This window comes from Homalodisca vitripennis, chromosome 5, assembly GCF_021130785.1.
Source record: "Homalodisca vitripennis isolate AUS2020 chromosome 5, UT_GWSS_2.1, whole genome shotgun sequence".
In the NCBI taxonomy this organism is placed as follows: domain Eukaryota; kingdom Metazoa; phylum Arthropoda; class Insecta; order Hemiptera; family Cicadellidae; genus Homalodisca; species Homalodisca vitripennis.
The window spans coordinates 115,468,169-115,492,184 of record NC_060211.1 but is presented as its reverse complement, the minus strand read 5'-3'; the positions used below and the strand labels follow the sequence as shown (position 1 = coordinate 115,492,184).

General features: G+C 32.8%; 1 protein-coding gene across 2 annotated transcripts in view; it reads right to left on the bottom strand.

Annotated features, from left to right (window-relative positions):
* The window catches only part of LOC124362759 (protein quick-to-court), a 52,460-nt gene that overhangs the window by 13,689 nt on the left and 14,755 nt on the right, over positions 1–24,016 (bottom strand). For both annotated transcript variants that reach the window (XM_046817521.1, XM_046817522.1), the window contains 4 exons: positions 22,103–22,354; positions 21,797–22,005; positions 17,154–17,378; positions 1,671–2,370 (listed from right to left, as the gene is read on the bottom strand). In XM_046817521.1, coding sequence (XP_046673477.1) covers positions 1,671–2,370; positions 17,154–17,378; positions 21,797–22,005; positions 22,103–22,354 — 1,386 coding nt within the window. The remainder of the gene's footprint in view (positions 1–1,670; positions 2,371–17,153; positions 17,379–21,796; positions 22,006–22,102; positions 22,355–24,016) is intronic.

The following is a 24,016-nucleotide window of genomic DNA, read 5'->3' as shown; positions in this document are numbered from 1 at the left end:
TATAATTACAGATTTCATTTATATTATCAATGGATCAAATTAAACATTAAATTCAAGTAAATAAACAAATTTATAAACATTCTTAATTCTTCTCACCCAGGCAAACAATATATTGTCTGCCGAGTTACTCGCAAACGTACAGACAGATAATTTAATGTCTGCCAATTCCATGTTTTGAAATAAAGTAATTTGCCTAATATATTTGATTGTGTTTATAGTATATTGTTGTTTATTGGCGATTTAATAACCAAGATAAACCACGTATTTAAAAGCTGGTGAAGCAGGTGATGGTGATGTGCTGGGTAGGCCTAGCCTAGGGTAGGACATTTTTCTTCATTGATCATATTAACGAGTAACAAGGTGAAAACTTGTTGGGTTTGTTCAAGCAAGAGAACCTAATCTGTCAGGAGTGATAGAAAAAGATTAAGAATTCTCTGTTGTCTTCGCCAAGAGGGCAGCCATCTAAATGTGTTTGTCCAAACATATTTGCAATCAGGCCTACGCAATTTTATAAGTCTACCATTATTGTAAATATATAAAAAAGTGTTAGCAAAAATGTGTGTGTGTGTGTGTATATATATATATATATATATAAAACTTACTGTAAATATATTTAGTGACTCAGTGTTAATAATTCTGTGACACAAATTTCATAGACTCAGTGATTGGAACTCATTTTATGCCATTGGTGAGTGATTTGTATTTGTTTATATTTTTCTAAAAGTTGGCACATACAAATTTTATTTTATTTTATTATAAAATTATTATTTCTTCCCCTAAGGGTATGAAATTTAGATGTGTTATAACTTAGCTAATTAAATGTAAAATCGAAATATTTGGGTTACCATATCAAAGTTTTTATTATTTCTTGTAGTTTTAAGGTTATTTTTAACACGAAAAACGTATAAACACATAAACATATTATAGCAAATTTGTACATTGCTTTAATAAACTTTTCAGTTCTCTATTTAGTTAGAGAATTAAATTCTGAAAATTTTGGTACCAGAGTCATTACAATAGCATAAATAGAAATAGAAAAAAATACTTTGTTGTACAAAAGAAATAAAGCAGTGTACATGCAGCAGTTTTATGAGACTTTCAAAAAATGGATATAGCAGTTTTAGGAGACAATAATATTTTTCCAGGTTGAAAGGGTTAGAAAATATCACTAATTAAAGAAAGTATTAATTAAGTCAAAACTCATTTGCATATACATTTCAGCTTAATCATTACTTACTTAATAATATATATGTATATATTTAAGGTGACTTAGTCAACACAGTGAATTTATAAAATTAAATCATATGTTTACCATTCTACATAATTCAGTCTTAATTTTCATTTTCTGTGTTGATGTTTTATGTTTATTTTGTTCTTATAGCCCTATTTATATTTTTATAATTTCCTGAAAACGGCTTAAGCCGAAATATAGAAACTGTTTAATTTAAACATTTGAAGATTTATATATATATATACACACACACACACAAAAGAGTGATGATATATATGATTTTTTAATTAATTTCACACCAAACCGTAAATGATATTCTTAAACTCTACACGTATTTGTAGATAAAATAGTTTTAGTTTAATTCTATAAATTTTATAGACAAAAAAATGTATTTCTGCTATATCTGCGATATTAACATACAATAAAATACCATAATTACCTCAGTGTCTTGTAATTTTGCTGCCTGGATCCCTTTTTGGTACAACTTTACATAAATGTCTTTTTCATTGCTTTCTTTTTGTTCCAGTTGTTTTATTTGTTCAATATGAGCTACAATCTGTAATTTTAATTCAGCATTTTCCACTTTATAAGCACACTGTTTGTTTTTCTCACAGCTGTCATGTGATGAGTCTTCTGAGCTGGGAACTAGTGATTGCACATCATCTGTTTGACAACATGCTTCAGAGCTGGGAACTAGTGATTGCACACCATCTATTTGACAACATGCTTCTGAGCTGGGAACTAGTGATTGCACATCTGTTTGACTATATGCTTCTGTTAAAACACAGTCTCTATTGCTAATAGATTCGTCTTCTTTTACATTAGCTTTATCTTCTTCTAAATGACATAAGGTCTCTACTAATTCATCCAGTCTATTTTTATGCTGCTCATTTTCTACTTTTAATTTGTCATGACTTAATCTGATTAGTTCTAGGTCCGCTTTAGCAAGTCTCAGTTCATCAATTTCAAACTGTAAGTTTTGTTTGTCCTGTGACAATTCCTCATTTAAAATTTCTAGCTCAGATATCTTTTTAATATGAATTTTACACATATTATTACTTTTCAACTCTTCATTTTGTTTTTCAAGCTCATGAAGTCTTTCTTTACAGTCTTCATAAAGTGGCCTCAGAGCATAGTACCTACAAACATCATTCTTATTATTATAGATTTAGGAAAGCCAATGTTATTATTTTCTCATGATGCTTAAATGTTAGCTGATTTAATGTAAACAACTAAATATTTTAACTTATTCTTCCTTTGTTTAAAGTTTGTTATTGACGATGGAAGGTTAGACAGGATAACAGCCTCTTTACAAATAGGTTATACCTTTTGTAACCATAATGATGACAAATGTCCGAAATTGTTTTATCCTATCACATACCATATGACTAATCTCTATATCATAACTAATCACTAACTTATACTCAATCAATCAACATTTTTTATTGCCATAAGATAAAGATCATTGATAAAGTCTCATTACAGCTTTCATTATAAATATAGCCAAGTCAGTTATAAAACTTGGATTCATTATATCTTAAGTTACGCAAGCATAAACCACTGTGCTCAAATACAGCCAGTGGTATTGGTGAATTTAAAATAAAATGTTTTTTAATCGGAAGAACTCATCCAGTGCATAAAATGGGTTATCTAACAGTCATAAGTAATACTTATTCAAAAATATTTGTTTATTGTACTTTAGGACTAAGGGTGACTAATGGTTGTACACCCTCAGTGCAATAACAGAATGGCTTTCAAGAGTTCTGCTCAATCTATTAAAATTAATAGATGCAGCATTTTTATTCCTGGTATTGTGGGAGTGTTTTATACTGCTAGGCTTTACTAATTGAGGATTTTGAAAGATATGTTTCATAAGATCAAAAAGATACAGGTTTATTATGGTCTGAATTTTACAAATAGCAAAAAGAGGTCTACAGTGTTCAAGTGGCTGTGAGTTAGTAATAATTATTCTTATAAATTTTTTTGAAGGATGAGAATGTTATTAATTTTACTTGTGACAGGTCAAATTACGACATTTAAATATTCGCGGGGAATTAGCAGACCGTGACGTAAGTAAATCACATGTTATCAGAAATTGATATTTATTTTTAATTAACAATGGAGAAATATGTAAACTTTATACGGAAACAAATTCAAATAATTAAAATGAGTTTTTAAACATAACCAAAATTCGTTTATATAAAAAAAAAAAAGTAAACCAAATAAAATTACGCAAAAAAGCCAATTGGTGGGATAAAAATGACTTGCGTATTGATGACATCAGAAAGCACATGTTTGCAAAAAATTTATTATACGTGATAAAAATTCGATAATTATGACAAAAGAATTAAATTATATTCAATCGTGAAGACGCTGATTTGAACGGGAGAGGGGATGAGCATTGTTTGAGCCGGTACGCGGGGTTGTTGGGGTGGTGAGGGGGGGGTGGGGTGGTTGGGGGGGGGGGGGGTTTGTGGGGGGGGGGGGGGGTTGGGGTTGGGTGTGGTTGTGGAGTTTTGGGGGGGGGGGGGGGGGGATGGTGGGGGGGGGGTTTGGGGGGTGGGGGGGTGGGGTGGTGGGGGGGTGTGTGGGGGTTGGGTGGGGTTGGCTGGAGAATCTTCCTTATGTCTCGGAGAGCTGAAGCAGGGAGGACGTGTACTCGTGTAGATCCACCTGGGAAGTGATGCAATACGGAATTGTGCAATAATGTATTAAAAGTTATTACCAGGCAATGGGATATTGTTTTTTTAGTGAATAAATTAACAACAAAAGCAAAGTGAGTACAATTAGTTGTTTGTAATCACATCAAAATAAATGAACGTATCAAAGTGATTTGCTTTGTTTTAATATGATTAGACAATAGACAATTTTCTTTATTTTCCACATATTCATAGAGAACAGTAGACAATGGCGTCAATACATGAGATAAACGATAGTTAAAGAATGTTAATAGTTGAGAGTTACAGGATTTAAAAATTCTTGAATAGAGTAGAAAGGTCGCTCCTGGAGCCAGACTGTGAGATGTTTCTTGAGGTGGCGTTCTGGTTTTTCTCTGAGGTGGACTGGTAGTTTTGATTGTAGAGCAAGGCTCCCCTTATAGGAAGGCTATGCTTGTAAAGAGTGTTAGATGGTGAGGCGGCAGAGCAAAATCTGAAGCATGGCGTGTATTTTGGTTGTGTATGTCTCTTTGTCGGGTTTGATTGGTGAGAACAGCATGCATGATTGCCTCTTGCATGTAGAGCGCTGGGGCCGTCAGGATCTTGAGTTTCCTTGAAGGCATCACGACAGCTTTCGAGGTAGTTTATTATTAAGGCCTGCTAGACATCTTATTGCCCTTTTTTGAAGTTTTTTTTTTTTTTTTTTAGGATTCTTTGCAGGGTTGGTAGCAGATGTTCCGCCCCAGGTCACAATTCCGTACCTGAGATGAGATTCAAATAGTGCATAATAGGCTATCTTTGCAGTTTCCAGATTGCCTTGTGTGTTTTTTTAAACCCTTCTTATTACATAAGTGCTTGAAGAGAGTTTTTTTACAAAGTAATTCTATGTGTGCTTTCCATGTGAGCTTTGAATCCATTGTAATGCCCAGGTAATTTTTGACTGTATCCTGAGCTGCAGTTCCAGGGATTGGTAGAGGTAATTCTTTGTTTTTTGTGGTGAAAATTAGCTGTATTGTTTTTTTTCTCATTAAGGGCAAGGTCATTTTCTTAGGCAATATTGTTTTTGTGTAACTAAAAGCAAGATGTCAGTAGTTTCTTTTCAGGGTTTGAATGGATTTATTTTGCTATGGTGAGGACTGTGTCATCTGCATACATTGTTGCTTCACAGTATTCCTTAGGTAGTCTGGAAGATCGTTTGTTAGGAGGAGAAACAGTACCCGGTGGCCCCAGTACTGACCCTTGTGGTACTCCTCCTCTGGCAATGCTTGTCATGTCAGAATAGAATTTATTTCGCTTGTTTTGTTCTTCATGCTCAATTATCAACTATTTTGCTTTCTGTCACTTAGGTAACTATGGAACCATTCTCCGCGTCCTTCCCATTTATATCCCTAGGGACTTTCATTTTTGTTTTAAGGAGATGGTCATGGTTAAGGCAGTCGAATGCCATTACTGAAGTCAAGAAACAGGCTAGTGACTGCATGTCCGTTAGTCGAGTTGGTCAATGATATACTCCCCGTTAACTGTATTTAGAGCAGTAGTTATGTTGACCCAGTCCCTTTAGGAATCCATGTTGCTGGTTGGTCATTAGATTGTTTTGTTCTAGGTAGGAATAATAGCCTATCTAAGACAATTTTCTCGTAGATTTTTGAAAAGTTGATATCAGGGAGAATCGGTCTGTAGTTCATCAAGTCATTTCCGTTGATCCACTTTATGTTTCGGGTAGACCTTGGCTATTTTTAGCATAGTGGGGAAATATTTCCTTGTTTGAAGCGATTTATTTATTAGAGCAGTCAAGGGTTTAGTGAGTTCATGTTTGCAGGTTTTGATGATGTTTAGCCGAGATCTCGTCTATACCCGAGGATGTTTTGGGTTTTAGGGAGTTTATGGCTTTTTATAACGTCAGTCTCTGTTGCTGGTCGTAGATTTAGGTGTGCTATTTGTCATGTTGGGTGGATTGTAGATATTAAGTAGCCCCATTGTTTAGGTTGTTTGGTTTTAGTGTCCTTTCTGCGACTGTGGCAAAGAAGGAGTTGAAGGTGTTTGCTACTTTTTTATTGGATCTTGCAGTACTTCCCCGTCTGTGACAATTTGCCATTTACTGAGAGATTTTTGGCCTGGTGGGGGGGGGGGGGGGGGGGGGGGGGGGGGGGGGGGGTGTTTTTTTCTTTCGTTGTTTATTATTTGCCACAGTGCTTTTGATTTATTGTCGCCTGAGAGATGTGGTCTGATGTTTGTTGTTTTTTAGCGATCTTGAGCTTCATGTCATATTCCTTCCTTTTCTCTGTGCTGATTCAGCTTTGTCTTCAGGTTTTTTCCAGTAACAAAGTTCCTTGTTTAAGGCTTCTATATACAGAATTTTTTAAGGTGGTGCAATCATCGTCCCCAGCAAAGTTGTTTATCTTTCGGCGAGTGATTGTGCTAACACTTTTGAATGGGCAGCTGCTGTTTAGGACGGTTTGTATGATGAGGTGGAAATTTGTATATGCTTGATTTGCATCTTCAGTATTGTATATACTATTCCACCTCGTGTGTTTTGAGCGTGATCCTTTATGAGAGTCATGGTTTTATCTTTGTTAAAAATGCGTTTTCTCTCAGTTACAGTTCTGCTATATTTTCCTGCTGTCAGATGTAGTGTTGGCCAGTTGGGATGTAATGGTCCGAAAGGCCAGAGAGAACGACTGAAGCTTGAATGGCTTGGGGGTCGATATTCGTGCATATCCAGTCAATAGAGGTCTCTGTGTCTTTAGTGAGTCTGGTGGGGGGGGGGCAGGCTAAGTCTTTTGAGGTCAAATGATGTTAAAAATTCGTTAAGCTTCATGTTGTTACTGTCGTTTGCTCGGGTTCCCCCCCAGATTGTCAACATTTATATCCCCGACAATGACCATTGGTTTGGTTGTTTGCATGGCGCTTTCCAGCTGGTCCGTTAGAATGTTCAATTGATTGCTCAATGTTTGATGTCGGGGGCCCTATAAGTGCCAAGTACTTTGGATTACTTCTTTGTTGATTTTTATCTCCGAAAAAAAGCTGTTTCACACACTCCAGCTCTGACTCTTCATTACTATTTCTTATTAGTTTGATGGTTTTTTCTAATTCGTTCTTTACATAATCCTGCGATCCCTCCTTTCTTATGTTAACTTCCTGCAGAAGCCTCCTATCAGAGTATAGCCATCAATCCGTGTATTTTCTAAGTTGTCTTGTGTGAGCCCCGTGTTCTGTTAGTATTAAAAAGGTCCAGGTCTGTGATTGGCGAGGAAATGTGACAGTCTGTTTGTTTTACCAGCGAGCCAATTTAATGTTTTGGTGGGCAATTTTTATTATATTTTGCTGAGATGGCTTGCTTTTTTATTAGGTTTTGATTTCAGAAAAATTCTGAACCTTTTCCTCTTCCGCTGATTCATCTCCTAAAAATTGTTGAGTCTCTGGAGAAATTTGTCTAGGGAGTGGGTGATTTCATTGGTTGGTCAGATTGGTGAGATCAGTTTCCAGATTGTCATTGAGTTGTCCAGTCCAAGGTTGGGGGGACTTCCCCAGCAGTGTTTTGGTTCAGTTTTTTTAGGCAGGGTTTTGGGCTGGCTCCCTCATAGTGTTTTGGTTCAGTTTTATTAGGCAGGGTTTTTGGCAGCTCCCTCAGTAGTGTTTTTGGTTCAGTTTTTATTTTAGACACAGGGTTTGGGCTGGCTCCCTCAGTAGTGTTTTGGCTCAGTTTTTTAGACAGGGTTTAGACTGGCTCCCTCAGTACAGTTAAAGTTAGTCATGCTCAAGCTATGTTTCCAGTGGTTAAAATATTACCTCTTTTACTATACTTGTCAAGATGTTTGGTGAGAACTCCTCGTATGTTTCCCCCTCACTAAGTACTTGTGCAGTACATGGAGGAGACATTTTTTTTCCCATGCCCTGAGTTTTCGTTACAAGTGAGTGAGCGAGATTGTCGTTCAAGGAATGTCACAGGAGTTGGGGATGGTTACTGGGAGGTGGCTATTCTGTTTAGAACGTTGGAATGTTTTTAGGTAATTGAAATTCCTGGATGTTAGCTTTTTTTCATGCTTTTTGCCATTTGGAGGGAGATGCTAAACTTGTTTTTGTCCTTCTTAATCCATTTTTTATTGGCTCATTTCCTGTTGTTGATGAAGGGTTTTATTTTTTTCAGTGGTGTAGTCCGCATATGTTTTCAGTTTTTTTTCTGCAGGTTTATGACTGACTCCTGGCGTTATGGGTAGGCTTGCATCTGTCCGTGGGTAGGGGAATAGAGGACTCTGCCTCTGTTTGTCCTTGTATATAAAATCAGTTTTTGGTTGCAGGTTTTGACTGGCTCCTGAGGTCGGGGGTGAACTTTGTTCTGTCAAGGGTGTGGTCAATATGTTTTTCTATTTTTTTAACTACAAGTTTGATTGACTCCTAGTGTAGTTTGATGCGTGGTGGGCATATTCAAAAGTGTTATTTTATTTCTTTTTGGCAGCAGGCACTTGAAGCTAAAGTTTTTAATAGTTAGCTCCATTTGAGCAAGCTTTGAATTCATCTCTGATATTCCCAGAAGTACAGTGTTTGATTTGCCTCAAACACTTGGGGCAATCTTTTGTGGGAGATGACGTCGTCTGAGTAGCCGAGTCCTTACAGATTGTAAGCCGTTATTTCTCTATGTTTTTGGAGATTTTTTCCTGCAGTCTAGTGTTGGTTTTTTTCTAGTTCTGCTGCTATTCGTTTTGCATAATTATCAATCATTATCTTGACCCAATTTAAGATCGTGGTCCTCAGAGGAATTCTGGACCATCTATGCAGAATTTCTTTTCTTTATCAAGTTGGGCTTGAACACTGCATTTTTAATTGTAGAAGATTTTCAATTTTGTTAAATATTTACTCATATTGTTTTTCCACCTCTTCCATTTTTCCCTCCATACTAATTAGTTTTATTTTGAAGCTCTAGTTTCTCTACTTTTAAAAGTTCGTTTTCAGCTACTAATGGGAGCTGATCCTATTTTTGGCAGCCATTTGAAGATCATCCTCTCGACTGTTAGAGCTATCTAGTAAGTTGTTTTCAATAATACTCTTTTCTAGTTCCAGTAGGGTAATCTGAGGTGTTTAGTGTGTTACTGGTCAACTATTCTGTTTGGTAAAGATGGTGATTGAAACATCCTGCATGCCATGCAATGCCCATATTTTTTCGATTTCGTGAGTGGTGCCATCTTTTCAAATCCTTTTCTAAATATTTTTGGCATGCTGCATGGTACCAATTTTGCACATAGGCCTGTGCAATTTAATACCAGAATACTTAACACCAATTTCGCATGTACCACACGGATATTTAGTGGGCATTTCAGCAATAAAATTGAGAATTCTTGATAAGAATTGGTTGATTAATTATTAATAAAAGTAATATTTAATACTTTATTAATAATTAAATAAAGTATTAATGTCAAAAATTAGGTTTATAGATATCACTCTGCAAGTATGTCAAAGTGATTTATAGCAAGATTCCATAACAAGCCAGTAAGTAGAGGCCCGTGTTGTCTGTGGTCAGCGTCCCAGAACGCATTGTCCAGCAGGTGTCGGGTAATGCTCTCCCGTCAGTTTGACCTAATAGAGCTGCTCTATCTGACTTCCAGCAGGTGGCGTTGTAGATAATGCCTTGTTTGAAAAGTTATAATGTGTCAAGCAGCTGTGAGTTGGCAATGACGTCACTATTGTGTTTCAACTGTGCACAGCTGTTTATTTAATTTAATATTTACTTGTTGTTAATAAAATAAATGTCAGTGGTGTTATAAGTTGACAAAAATTGCTTGAATAAAAAGTGCTTGAGCTGTGTAATGTTACAATGTATATCTTGAGAAAAGTTGATTGCAGATAGTGATCTAGTTTGTGCTGATAAGTTTTCTTGGATTTTTTTCTTCTTCAAGGTACTACTTAAATTATTTTTTGACTTGATGATAATTAACTTACAGTTTTAGAAGTAGTGAGATTGGTGTGCAGTTAAGTTGGTATTTTTGTTGGGTTTACCACTTAAACTTCACTGAAATGGTAGGAGCACTTTCATACTAGATGATGGGTGTCCGCCATGTTGGAGTTGTTTATCTTGTTGGTTTTTGTAGATTGACTATCCTATCTGCGAAGAAGTGTGGTAAGTAAAGAAAATAAGCGTTAGCTCAAAGAATATTACATTTCAAAATTTATTAAAATCAAAGTGATTGATGAGAACCTCCATGAACATTTGTGAACTTTAATCCTGATATAAATAACCATATTTATCAGAGCCTTCAATACAGTGAATATTTAAATTTGCACTATCAATTCAACCTACTTAAAACCTGAGATAAATATAGGCCTAATGCTAGTGACATATAACGTGTTACTTTCACTAACACTCCAGTATACTTCCAACAAACACTACAGACAATTTCCACAGCATAGGACACATCGACGTAGGAATTGAAAGTTTGAACATTATTTAAACAACACCGATTCGGAGCAAAATGACACAGCCAACATGGGACCTCAACACGCTTTAAAAACTGATCATATTCATACTTGCATTACCCCACACTACTAGTCCATACCTTATAATGGATTAAAAAAAGGCAAAATAAGCTGTTCTCACATAATTTGTATTAACATAGAGTGTAAGCCGTCTGAGAAGATAAATCACTCTAGATAACTTAGTTAAAGATAATTAACCCATTGCGGATCACTGACGAGCTGGGCTCGTCACGCAGCGGCCGGGCCTAACGGCACGGTGACGAGCTCAGGTCGCAAAAGCGGTCTGCTTTTAAATTTCCCTCCAAATAGTTCTGTTAATGTCTGATAGATCGGGCGATCTTCTTCACTTGTCAACTAAGAGTGTTTAACAACGGTCTACGTTTAGAGTTTTCAAAAGTTTTATAAATATCCTACAGATCGCAGTTGTATGTCGAAGTTGAAAAATCATTCATATGAGTTTACTCTCTGCTTTTTAGCGCTTCTGATTGGGTGTTTTCCTCAGTTGTTATTATAATACTTTTGAGGTTAGTGACACAACTAAACGACGCAGACGTACATGTTGGTGGGTTTAGTCTAGACAATGGCCCGGATGTTGCAATCGATTCGCCCGAGCCGCTTTATTTAGACTATGATTCAGACATAATTCCTGCCACGCCGTAACCTTGCTCGCGTGTTATAGTTCCTATATCACGGATATCCCAGCAGGCCCATGTTCCATCTGAACGAATACCTTCGCAGCTGAATTTTCTAGTATACAATAGCGAGCGATACGATGTGGCGCACCATTGCTGTTCGTGCGGCAGCTGACCGTGAATTAATTCGCGCCCGCTGGTGCCCGCGCGCCAAAACAATACGATCCGCAATGGGTTAATATGGGCATCCCAATTTAAATTTCTGTCAATAATGATTTCCAAGAATTTAGCACGATTAGATAGATTGCTTTGAGGGTTTAAAAATTTTCGTAAACTAAACAGGATATTTTGAGTTTTAGATACATTTAGATGGAAACCATTGATTTTAAACCAGCTTGAAGCTTCTAATAAAGTATTTTGTGTTAGAGTATTTAGTTCCTCAATGCTATTGCCTGTATTTAAAAATGTTGAGTCATCTGCATACAAGATTGTTGTGGCAGAGACTGACAGCGGTAAGTCATTAATACAGACCAAGAATAACAAAGGACCTAATATGGATTCCTGGGGGACGCCACACGTGACATTTACTTCCTGAGACCTTTCAGGTTTATTTTTTGAACCCATCTTAAACACTGTACAAACTTTTGAAATTTTAAGTTCTTCAGGAAAATAGCCCTCATTTACACAGAGATTAAAACATATTGTAAGAGGGACAACAATACCTGGAATAATTTTCTTTAAGACATTATTGGACATGTCGTATATGTCACTACTGACAGAGTTGCTTAGGTTTTTAACAGATTCGATTATATCCTCGGGTCTGATATCTGTCCATTCAAAGGTTTCTGGTGGTAGTTTAATGTTACACTTTTGTAAGCATTCTTTTGCAGCGCAAGATGAATTTCCCAAAGTGTTTTTAATTTCTGAGACAGAGTTAATGAAAAAATTATTTTAAATATCAGGGGTAATGTTGATTCTATTGCAATTGGCACCTGAAAGACGTGTGTTGCTGTTGATAATTTTCCACCCAGCTTTACACTTATTATTTACACTTTAAACTTACTTCAAGTTTAACACCTTAGATTGTGTGGCTACTGACTTTCTCCTAATACAATTAATTGTCACAACACTCAAAATAATTATATTTCTTCATTTATCAAGTATATGCCAAATTTAAGCAAAATATAAGGATTTGTTTGGCCCTTGCATACATGCGCTTACACGTGTATGCACGCACACACACACATTTTCGAATAAAAAAAAGTTAGTTTTTGGGTCTTGGGGGGTCTTTGGTTGATGTACCGAAGTGTTTAATAAATTCTTTTATGAGGGTCATTAGAATAAGAAATTTCTAAAACAAACAAAAATTAACCTAATTTACAAAAAATAAAGTCAGTGTAAAATAGTTATTAAATATTGTTGAGGGTAAGCTCATGAAGTAAACCCTCAACATTAAGTAGATCACATAATAGGCTGAAATGAGCAACAATTGGGCTGTATCACCTTTGATCACAGTTGAAATTTGATCCATTTATTGAAATAAACTATACAATCATCATCGATTCATTATTCACTAATTTGTATCTTAGACAGACTAACTTCATTACCTCCAAAAATGTTCCATCAATCCTGTTTTAAGACACAAACAATAGTAAAACCATGCCAAATTTGAATAAGATCAATCCAATAATAGCAACTCTCAGACAAGAAAGAGGCTTAATTAAATGCTTTGTTTACTTTGATTGAAATCAAGACTTGATCTTGGAATCAACAAATACAACCACTATGTCACAAGTTTTATGAATATTATTTTTATTGTGGGGATCTGTACTCTTGGGCCCAGTTGATCAGAATATTGAACATTATATTTTGTATTTATAAGAGGAAAGTTTGTTTAAAATTTAGTGAAAATCTTACAAAACATACAGCCTCTATTTCTGTCAAACAAAAAACGTTTTTACAGTATGTAAAGTTTTAAGTTTCACTGCATTCAGCCAATTCACATCAATAGATTTCTAGTCTTATTGAAGTTTAAAGCTAAATTATGGTCCACCTATAAGATATCTGGCCAAATACCTCATAACCTTTTCTGTAGACATTTAATGGAAAGTGCAAAACTGTAATTTAGCCCAAATATTTATTGGTAACGATCAAATTTTGATGCTATATAATGGTTAAACTGTAAAAGATAACAATAAAGTACTCATACATTTATGTATCCTGTCCTGTGATCCTACGCATAAATTTATCTTACTATATTAAGTTTTACAACGTATCTATCTTTATTTTAGACTAGAATATGTTAATAGGAATTTTTTATGTCGCATGTCTTGCCACTATCTTATAAAGACTATACACTTTTACATCAAGCTTTGGAAAATTTTAATATATTTTATCACATTACATTTTATTGAGAGTAAAAGTTTTTATTTGTACTTAAGTTTATATCTATGCAAAGAGCATTTTACAGCAGTAAATAGATCACCATTTTTTAATGTTTTTTCTTCTGATCAAATTTAAAAACTTCAATTTACTTTGATTTTTTGGTGTTTTGTTGAAAAGTTGATTATTTTGAATAGCTAATAAATCTAAAACTTATTTATTACAATTAATTACTAGTATTGCAGTTCACTATAAATAACAAAATTTTAGAAAAACGACTGTGATATTTGTAACTGAGATATAACTTTGCCTTTTTTTGTTTTTATATATAATTTGACTATTGTAGGAATTGCTAATGATTACTACCAAGAGATAATAACTTAAAATGTGACACAACGTTCAACATAATATTTGTACACATAATATTTTCAAAATGTCAAATCAGTGTCTAATATAGTACACTAGCGGGCCCGGCGCGCTTTGCTGCGCATTTCAATAATTTTTTGCAAAAGTTGCCCGCGGCTTCGCACGCAATTTCCCGTTGAAAACAGTACACTATATTCACTTATTCTTTTTCTATCACATTCTAAACATTGCTGAGATAATTGATAGTCGTTCCATCGTGAGCCTCTTGGGCGTATTATGAAGGTATGTACCATATTCCTGCCTCTATCTAGCTGTTACCCACGGCTTCGCACGCAAATCTTAAGAACCGAAGTCCTTATATTACTTAGTAAATTTTTTTTTTTACTATAATAAATTTTAGATTAAATTAGTTATATCTCCGATGCCACGATTGAGCTTGCTTTGTTGTCTCGATCGAGAGAATATGTACACACGGAGTTTTGAGAACCATACTTCTGTCAAAAAAAACAACTAAGGTTGATTTTATAACATTCTTTATATTTGTAGCCAACGTAAGATAGTAATTATGATATCTGCATTACTCTTCTGATCAAGCATGAGCATGGTTTATATTAAATAAATATTGCAGTTAAAGGTGAATTTTTACGTCAAATTTGAATTGTATTATCTGGATAGTAAAGTCTATGTTTAACAGTGATTGCAAAAACAGTTTAAACAAAATTTGTCGTTTCTCTTAAGCTTACTCTATGCTTTAAAACTATAAGTGTAATATATGTTTACAAAGAACAGCTGATTAAAAATTTGAAAAGACGTTAACATATGTTTGCTGCAATGCATTTCTTATGGGTATTTCTGTAACCAGTGGGGCGGAATCCTGAATCGGGAAAGGGATGGGCATAGCTTATAAACCTTCTCCGTGGAAAAATACATATACGTACAAATTTTCATCATGATCGGTCCAATAGTTCACGATTCCATAAAGGACAAACATACAAACATTCATTTTTATATATATAGATAAATCAGCACAGTTCTTTTAACAATTCAGCATGATTTCACATGATTGTCACGATTGGAAACTCACCACCACCGCTTTAGCACCATGCTTTAGTGCGGACAGTATCCCTATACATCTATTAGCAGTAGTCGAGACTATTTTAAACAGTTATCTTTCCCACTAGATAGAGGACAAATCTTTCTACCTATTGATTTGAAAGGGAAGGTCATTGAACAATTTGAGGACGAAGTATAATAAGCCCTTTCTCCTGATCTTAAACCTCAGTTTTGGAAAATGGAGTTTACGATTTTGTTGGATGATAGATTTGGAGACCTCCTCCTAGTATAAGAGCCTCTCGCTTAAGTACTGTGGCTTTTTAACAATAGGAGCTTTGTGAATCATGCAACATATCAGTATACTGGACAACAATAAGTCTATACAGATTATAATAATGAATCTATCTCTGTGTTTGCCACAAGTGTTGTAGATGAATTGTTCATGTAGGCTTAGTCTAATTATAAAAATTATTTTATATAATATAAACAGTTATAGAACAAAAGTAATATAATAAGCGTTCTTATTAGTTTAGACGGTTATTTTTTATCACATTCAAAAAAGTAACCTCAAAATGACAAATATCAATAACAGGTACCTGATGCCTTTTATCTGAAAATTTTGTAAATTTTATTTTTATCCCTTACTGTATTTGAAATTTTGGATGATCGTAGACAGAAATTTAAATATAACAATTATAGTAGTGCAGTACATATATGTTATGTAGTATCGATTATTTAAACTATAAACAATATTTGGATTTTATTAAAATTATGAAACCATTTTGTTAAAAATAGTCTTCAATAATGAAGTGACCTAAAACAGGTTTATTTGATCTAATTCATAAAATTCAGTTTGCAAAATTAAAAATGCTATATTTGTTAACAAATCAGTACTATAAAAATAAAAGAAACTGATTGCAAAATGAATTTATAATGAAGAGATCTAAATAAAATAAGTCACAACAGGAAATGGCTCAAAATCCATCAGAACTTTAGTCAAAGAAAACAGCAAAATGTTCATAGCTAAGCAACGAACACTCAATCTGATATTAAGTAAGTTAGTGAATACAGACTACTGGACTTATCCAGCACACTAGACTGACTGGGTTGCTGCAACACTCATTCAATTATAAGTAATTAATCACTTGTAATTACTTACAACTAAGTAAAAGCTATTCTACAATAATTCTACAATTATATAATGTTATTTTTTTTTTATTTCACAAGTTATAGATTAGAATAAAACATATTATAATTATCTTTATATGTAAAAAAATTTCAATGAAATGTTATAGATATGTATTGTTAGGTCCAACTTAAATTTAAAATTTAATTGATATACATATACACACACACATATATATATACACATATATATATATATATATATAATATATATATATTATATAGTGTGTGTGTGTGTGTGTGTGCGCGTGTGTGTGCGTGCGTGTGTGCGTGCGTGTGTGTGTGTGTGTGTGTGTGTGTGTGTGTGTGTGTGTGTGTGTGTGTGTGTGTGTGTGTGTGTGTGTGTGTGTGTGTAAGCAATAAAGAATTTTGATATTATTTGTTATTTATTGTACTTGAATTTAATACAATACATAGTATTGTATAATTTTTACATAATATTAATCATACCAAGCCACAGTGAAATGTGGTTGGGTCAGATAGTGATTGTTAGTAATATATTCAAGAAAATTGTACAATAAGACTCCTAATAAGTTTCTCCTACATCTTATAAAAAATCTGAATATCTGATATTTTTTTGCATTTTTCCAACTTCTTTCAGTGTTCTTCTGTCTCTTTCAACTAATCAGCCTCATTGTAACATTTGTAATAGACCAGTTCCATAGAAAATTTATAATCATGAAAATACTCACTTTTGCTGCTAACCATAGATTGGAATAGGAAAGATACAAGCCCTGACACCAACTCTATCTCACCAGGTCCACAATAATATTAGTTTAAATTACATTGTATAAGATAATAAAAGATAAGATAAATAATAAGATATATATTCTTTATCTTTATTTTATCTAGGAAAATTTCCTTGGATTTCTCCTCCTCCCAGTTACTACTTTAATATTTCACCCACTGCAGAATAATATTCATGTTAATATAGGCCCTTACAGTATTCTCTACTGATTTAGTGCACACATTTACAGAAAAGTAGACACAGATGAATAAATTTACTTCACAAGTTTAATGGTATGAATTCTAATGTTGTTATTAAAATTCATTTGAATATTTACATAATTGCTCACAAAGCTCACACAAACTCTCTATGTCAGTCAGCCACTTTGGAACCAAAATGTTAAGGTTCTCATACTTTCAGAATGCTGACAGCAAACAATTATACCCAATTACCTGTCATTGACGTCCGTAATTCTCTGAAGCAGTGACTCTACTTTGTCATTGTGCCTTTCTTTCAACTCCCTAATTTCATCTTCATATTGATGTTGAAGTGACTCAAGCGTTTTTATTTGGCTGGTGTGATTCTGAGCAGCATGTGAAATGTCTTTTGAGGAGTTTAAATCTTCGAAATGGCCAGAATCTGACAAAGATTGTGCAAGAAAAGGAGATGAACAATACCTAAAAAAGCACAAGTTGATAAATGACAAAGAAATAAAATATTTAATAATAAGCTTCAGTTTTAGTCAGAGCTGTTAGCGAAAAGTGAAATTGATTTATAAATAGCTACAATCCAATAATTTACATTACCAAGAGTACCTAATACTGTTGGGAATATTATAAATAGTGTGATGTGGTAGAGAAGAAGATAATAAGCGATTCATTACATAATGTATTTATAATTTATATTAACCCTTTCAAAATCAAATCCACTATTGCTTATATGTCATTTGAAACAAAACAATTGTACAAAAATTAAAACAGCACCATAACTATGATCACGTTTTTCATGCAATCACCAAAGACCTAATCAGCTGTTTTGAGATTACATTTGTTGTGAGATTGATAACTTTTGTGTGGTTTGTATAATTGTTATAGATCACATTTATGTGAAAACACAATAAGGAGTGTTCTTGATGGGGATAACCTCAATAGTGAAGTGCGAGTAAAGTTACCATTGTTCACCGCTGTAATGCCATCTGGTTGAATTGGTGGGGGTAGAGTACTGTGAATATTGGTAGTTCTGTGTAGCTACATTCAGGCAGTGATACTGTATAAGTTGTCCTATCATTCTATGTGTTCTAAACTAGAATTCAAAATGGTCACCACATTCTACTCTTCTGCTTACAGAGATTTGTGCTGTTATTTACTTAGTTTTACCAAAAAATTTGTAACACATTCATCAAGGACAATGTTCTGTATATAAAGAATACATTATGAGTAATGGTGTAGTGAGAAATTGTGCTGTTTGTTTTGGGAAGGACACATTAAAGTTATAATGAAAAGCTATGTGACCAATAATGTGTGGTTATTAACCCTCAAAGTGCTACTATCGCACTGTGCGATATGTTCGTTTTTTTCATATCACAGACGAACGGTTCGCTCAATAACGACGTGGTTTATAAGGCTACATGTAGGAATAAATTCCCTGTCAAGTAACGTAATTAGAACTATGTAATTCAGAAGTTTACGAGGAAGAGTAAGAAGAATAGTCAGCTGATTTCGATGCGTGTTTGTCTGTTACGGTCGTCTCGCGGCCGACGCTCTGTGACGTTATTGTTTTGCTTCATTCTTTTGATTTGTAAGTGACTTATATTATTGTTTATTGAGTAATTATTTATGCTATGAGTGAACTTAGTAATTCAAGTGCCATTAGGCGCTGTTTTGATGACGATTTGAGTGGAAATGATGATAGCGATGCAAGCAGCACCCCCACCAGAGAGTGACTCAGACTAATTTTTTTTAGTCTAATGTAAATATGTATATAAGCCATTTTTTTTGTATTTTTAATACTTTATCTGTCATTTTTCTTACTTTTACTCATATCTGTAACTAAATATGTGTTTATTTTGAGGCAATAATCACTATTCAACTACTTACTGCCACTTGTTGATGTGGTAAACATTTTAGTAAAATTTTTTTTCTGAAAAAACATTGTTTTGTTTTTTACCAATTAGTATTGTGATATGTTGTGCAAAAGGTTAAGAAGTGATATTTTTCTTATTCAGCATTATATTTGGAACATTTTGCATATTTTTAGAACTAGGACTACTACATTTTGTAAAAACTATACGTCAAGGATTTTGAAAAATAAAAATATAAAAAACTACACAACCGGTTAGCAGTACCAGATTTTTTTATGATAAAAGATAAGCATTTTTATTTTTACTTGATCTTATAGAACATATGTTTGTGTAAAAAACCATATGTAATACATGCAATTTGAACATATGTTTGTATATAAAAAGTTGTTTAAAAAAGAAATGTCAAATGCTCGAAAATGGCCTAGCACTTTGAAGTGGTTTAGTCATCACTTGGAGGGTTAATGTCATTGCTTAAAAAAGTTAACCAAAGAAACTTGAACTCAACAAATTTAACTACTGACTGATAAACATAAAATGAAGAGAATGGAATTTGCATTAACCATCCTTATTTTCGCTATTATAAAATAACTTGATGAATTTTACAACCCCATTTTAATGGTGCTTTATGTGAATGTTGAAGACAAGACAATCAATGAAATGGAGTTACACCACCACCATTATAATATTAATATTAATACCCATCAATCAAATTATGCACATTTTCAACACAAAACCTCAAGGTAAATGTGTTTTGGCACCAGGAAGGGGTCCTTTTGCTTGATTTAATGTAAAGAGGCACTATAATCAGTGCTACAGTCTATATTAAAACTCCAAAGTAACTAAGAATGGCTACTCAGAATAGAAGATGGAATATTGAATCATTGCCTTTTTACCTTAAACACAAATGCATGGTCAGATATTGCTACCCAAACTAAAAAAACCTTTAGATTATTTTTGCTGAGTTTTCTTAAACTACAGTCCTATATTGAGAGCTGTTATTTTTTTTCTAAAAGTAGCTTTTCATCGATCAGTGTTTTGGATGACAAAGAATAAAACATTGAAAATAGGTGGTTAGGTAATAAGGCAGTAGAATTTTATTCATTTGATATTTAAAAAATTGTAAAAAATATTATAGGTGATTAAAAATATAGTTCTGGGGTAAATACTGGAGTTGCTCATTTACATGTATACATTAAAAGTTCTAAATGTATTGAGTATTTTTTTTCTATTTAGAAAATAAACTTATTTTCTGAATGATTATAATTTATATTTTGCTAAAAGAAATTTAATTCTTCTTTTAAATAATATAAACTGTGAATGTAGTTTGTTACTGACATTAATGTTTAATTTTAAATGCATATGACTTTATAGGCAAAACATTAAATTGTGCATAGTGTATTATTAATCACTATATCAAATGCATTCTATATACGTTTGTTGCTTGTGATATTACCCATAACTTTAGTTTATAAAAGTTTCTCATTCTTTAGATAACAGGGTGTAACTAAACTCTCTACACAATCTTTAGGATAGTTCTATGGATAAAGAGGAACTAAAAACTAAATACAACCAATGGTCAATCTCTTTTCGTTTACCGTCTGTTTGTGTTTTTTATTTTAGAGACCACTAAAAATATAATATTGAAATTAATTTGGTATTATTGTTTCACTTGTAGTTTCAAATCAAGAGAAAAATTAATATTATTACAACATGTTTAAGATGGAGGATGTTTGAAGTTTTTAAAACTAATGCCGTAAAAACTAATAAGATTACGAACATTTTAAAAGAATAATAAAAATTACCCAATCTAATTAAAAATTATTTGAGACCTAGATAAAAAAATCAGTTAATATATAATGCACATATAACCTTTTAACTGTTGTAATGCAAGGTTATTGATGCCATAAATACACATACAATATAAACTTTGACAAGGATTACAACTGTTAAAAGCTGATATCTACATTATTTCTTAGCCAATATTTCTGTTTTAGGTGTCAAAATGTTTGTAATTAGATTGAGCCACTTTTATTATTCTTTAAAAATTGTCATAATCTTATTAGTTTTTACAGTATTAAGCTTTAAAATCTTCAACATTCTATCATCTTGACACTTGATACTATAAAACAGTATTAATTTTTCTCTTGATTTGATACGGCAAGAAAAATAATTGTGCCGCATTTGAGTTTTATATCTTTTACTTCTTTCTGAAATACAAAATAAAAACCAAAAAAACACATATATACAGACAGATGGTAAATGAAGAGACAGACCATTGGTTGCATTTAGATTTGAGTTAAAAGACAATTTGTTAGGCAATTTTTTCCAATTCTGACATTTTAACAGTTTATTGTGGAGGGGGAGGGCTTTTAAGAAATCCAATATTATACGTTTATATACGTTTTGAATTATTTCTGTTATCTTTGACTCCATTCATTGTATATCAAAGTACATATACTGAATAAAGAAGGATTTTTGATATCCATGTTAATTTACTTCTTACTTAAAAAAGGAAACTTCCAATTAGTTAATACAAATAAATTATTGAAGAACTGTATTAAGACTTATGTGATAAGTAATTATTTTCAAAATGAAATGACAAATAATTGTAAAGTATTTTATAGTGTTTCTCATGCGATTAAAAAATATATTTTTATTAATAAGAGTTATGTTTGATATTACAACAAATTTATTGAAATTCTAGTTGACAATACTTTAATTAATCTTATAATATAATGTATTTTACATAAACAATTTACTGTTATTTATAAATACCTAAATTTGAAGTTTTAGTGCAATTATTGAGTTTTTTAATTCTATTTGCATAGGCACAAGAATATACAAATTGTTTGCATGCAATAATATGAAGTTTTAATTCTTTGTGAAGAAAACAATATCAAAATGATATGGTAGTCTAAGTATAGAAACGTTTTTTAATATTTTTATTTAGTTTTAATTAATTTATTTAATAGCTTAGAAAACAAGCAACTCAAACATGAAGACAGTGTACATTACCCTAAGTGGGGAGAGGTAGCTGGAGTCTGCCTGTCAGTCTGCGGCAAGTCTCCTTGTGATGGCAATCCAGGAGCTTCGTCACCATTCCCTTCATTTGATTCTGCCCCAGAATCAACTTTCAATAAGCGTAATTCCACAACTTCCTTTCTTAGTCTTAAGATCTCTTTGTCTTTTTCTATTAGTTCAGCTTGGGCTTCTTTTAATAAATTCTGAAATAAAACAAAACAATGAAATAAGTTATAAAAGTAATAATAAATTAAATAACAAACGATTAATAGTTGGTAATTTGTCAAAAATTAGACTCACCCGAAGTTTCCTGATAGTCCTGTTGGTCCGCTGGGTAGGTGTGAGGTAGTCGTCGGTATCAGCTGAGTATGGAGAGCAGTGGACCACGTATCGCTTGCTACGGCCGCTGTATGTGGTCCCGTTGCGAGCAAAGTGAGCATGGTCACACTGGGACACACTGCTACACATACTTGCAGTGCTACTGAAGCTCTGTACAGAGTCAGCATCATCATCCCTTTCACAGTTAAATGATGAAGCAGTGTTTAAGGATTGCTGCAAATGAAAAGTTGTTACATTTTTTAAATTAAATAAAAAAAGTTAAAGTGCACATGAAATATTGAAATACATAACTGTTATTATTTTATTTTCATTTTTATTATTCCAACAGTGGAAGGCAATTATAGTATATAATTTTAATACAACATCTCCATTTCTTCATTTACTTAGAAACTATACTATGAACACAATGTAACATCCATTTTACAGTTTTTAACTTTTTATTCAATAAATAGTATACCATAGGAGAAAGTACAACGTGGCAAAACTATAACTGGAATATCCATTTTGAAACTCCCTTCCAAAATTCAAGAAACGTGGTTTTTGAACGATGTCAGTTTCTTTGATATTTTATATTTGTATATGGAACCAATGGCCACATACTAACAAATTTAATGTGATTCTGGTCAAATTTAGAATGCAGGTGTATGTAAAGAATCATGTTTGTTTCATTCCACAAAAATTATAGTTTTTTTTTAATATTTCTACAATGAACATGTTTTAGAAAAGAGGTACTTAAAAGAATACAAATGTTGATTACATTTTTATTATTCATGCCCTGTTAGATGCTTATTAAAATTACAAACTATTTTTTATACAGTTTTCATTAAAAGTTATTAATTTATATTTGGATGAAAGGCAGTTTGACTATAGATATTGCCTGATTTTTATTAATTTCAGTTTGTAAATATGTTTAGAGACATATTAAGGAAATTGTATTTACGATTTTTCAACCTTGTTACATTTACAGCTATTAATATGTGATGAATGACATGAACCATATCTGTATAAAAATTCTCTTTCAACACCGACTTATTCATATTTTGCATAAATATGCAATTGAAGTCATGAGTTCGCCTGAATTTAGACATCCAAAACTGTCTGGTAGAGTGTAAATGGTAAAATATAATGTCTAGTATATAATAAAATGGAAAATTGTGTGTCATATTTTTTGGTACTATTCATTTTAACTCCCCGAGTTACAATCTATGCAGGTTACTACATAGCTTTTCAGGAGCAACAACAGCATCATCTATTTACATTTTAAGTACAATAGGATGTAGATCAAATTGTAAAAAATTTAAAAGTATCTCCTACTGTAAAAATTTTAAATCAACATAGACCTATGTAAATTTCTTAACTATTTAAAGGGATAAAAATACAATTTTCTATAAAATATAGTTTCATCATTACCGTAAGTAATTCAATTATTGGCACATAATAACTTTTTGTACTGGAGATTTTTACATACAAAATTACACTTTTTCCAGTTCACTAGTCAATTAGGAGAGCTCCTAAATCAATTTCAGAATGTCTATTCATGTCTTTTGGTGAGTTTTTCAAAATTGTACAAAGCTATTTTTAGAAATTGTTTGAGATAAAAATTTAGACCTGATATAAGCATACCAAAATTTAGCAAAATCTAACATGGTAAGGTAAAATGTTTGTGTAAAGTGTGTTGATTGGACATAAACTGAACCTATACTGACAACAAGAACCAATTATTTGGTCTCAACTTCTATTATTTTGGTGTACCCATATTGAAAACATAGTTAAATAGCATAATGATGGATAGAAGGGACATGAGACCTGTACACTCATGGCTTGTTGACTTCAATATTCAGATACTAGAAAAAATATTCTTCTTTGGTATATTTT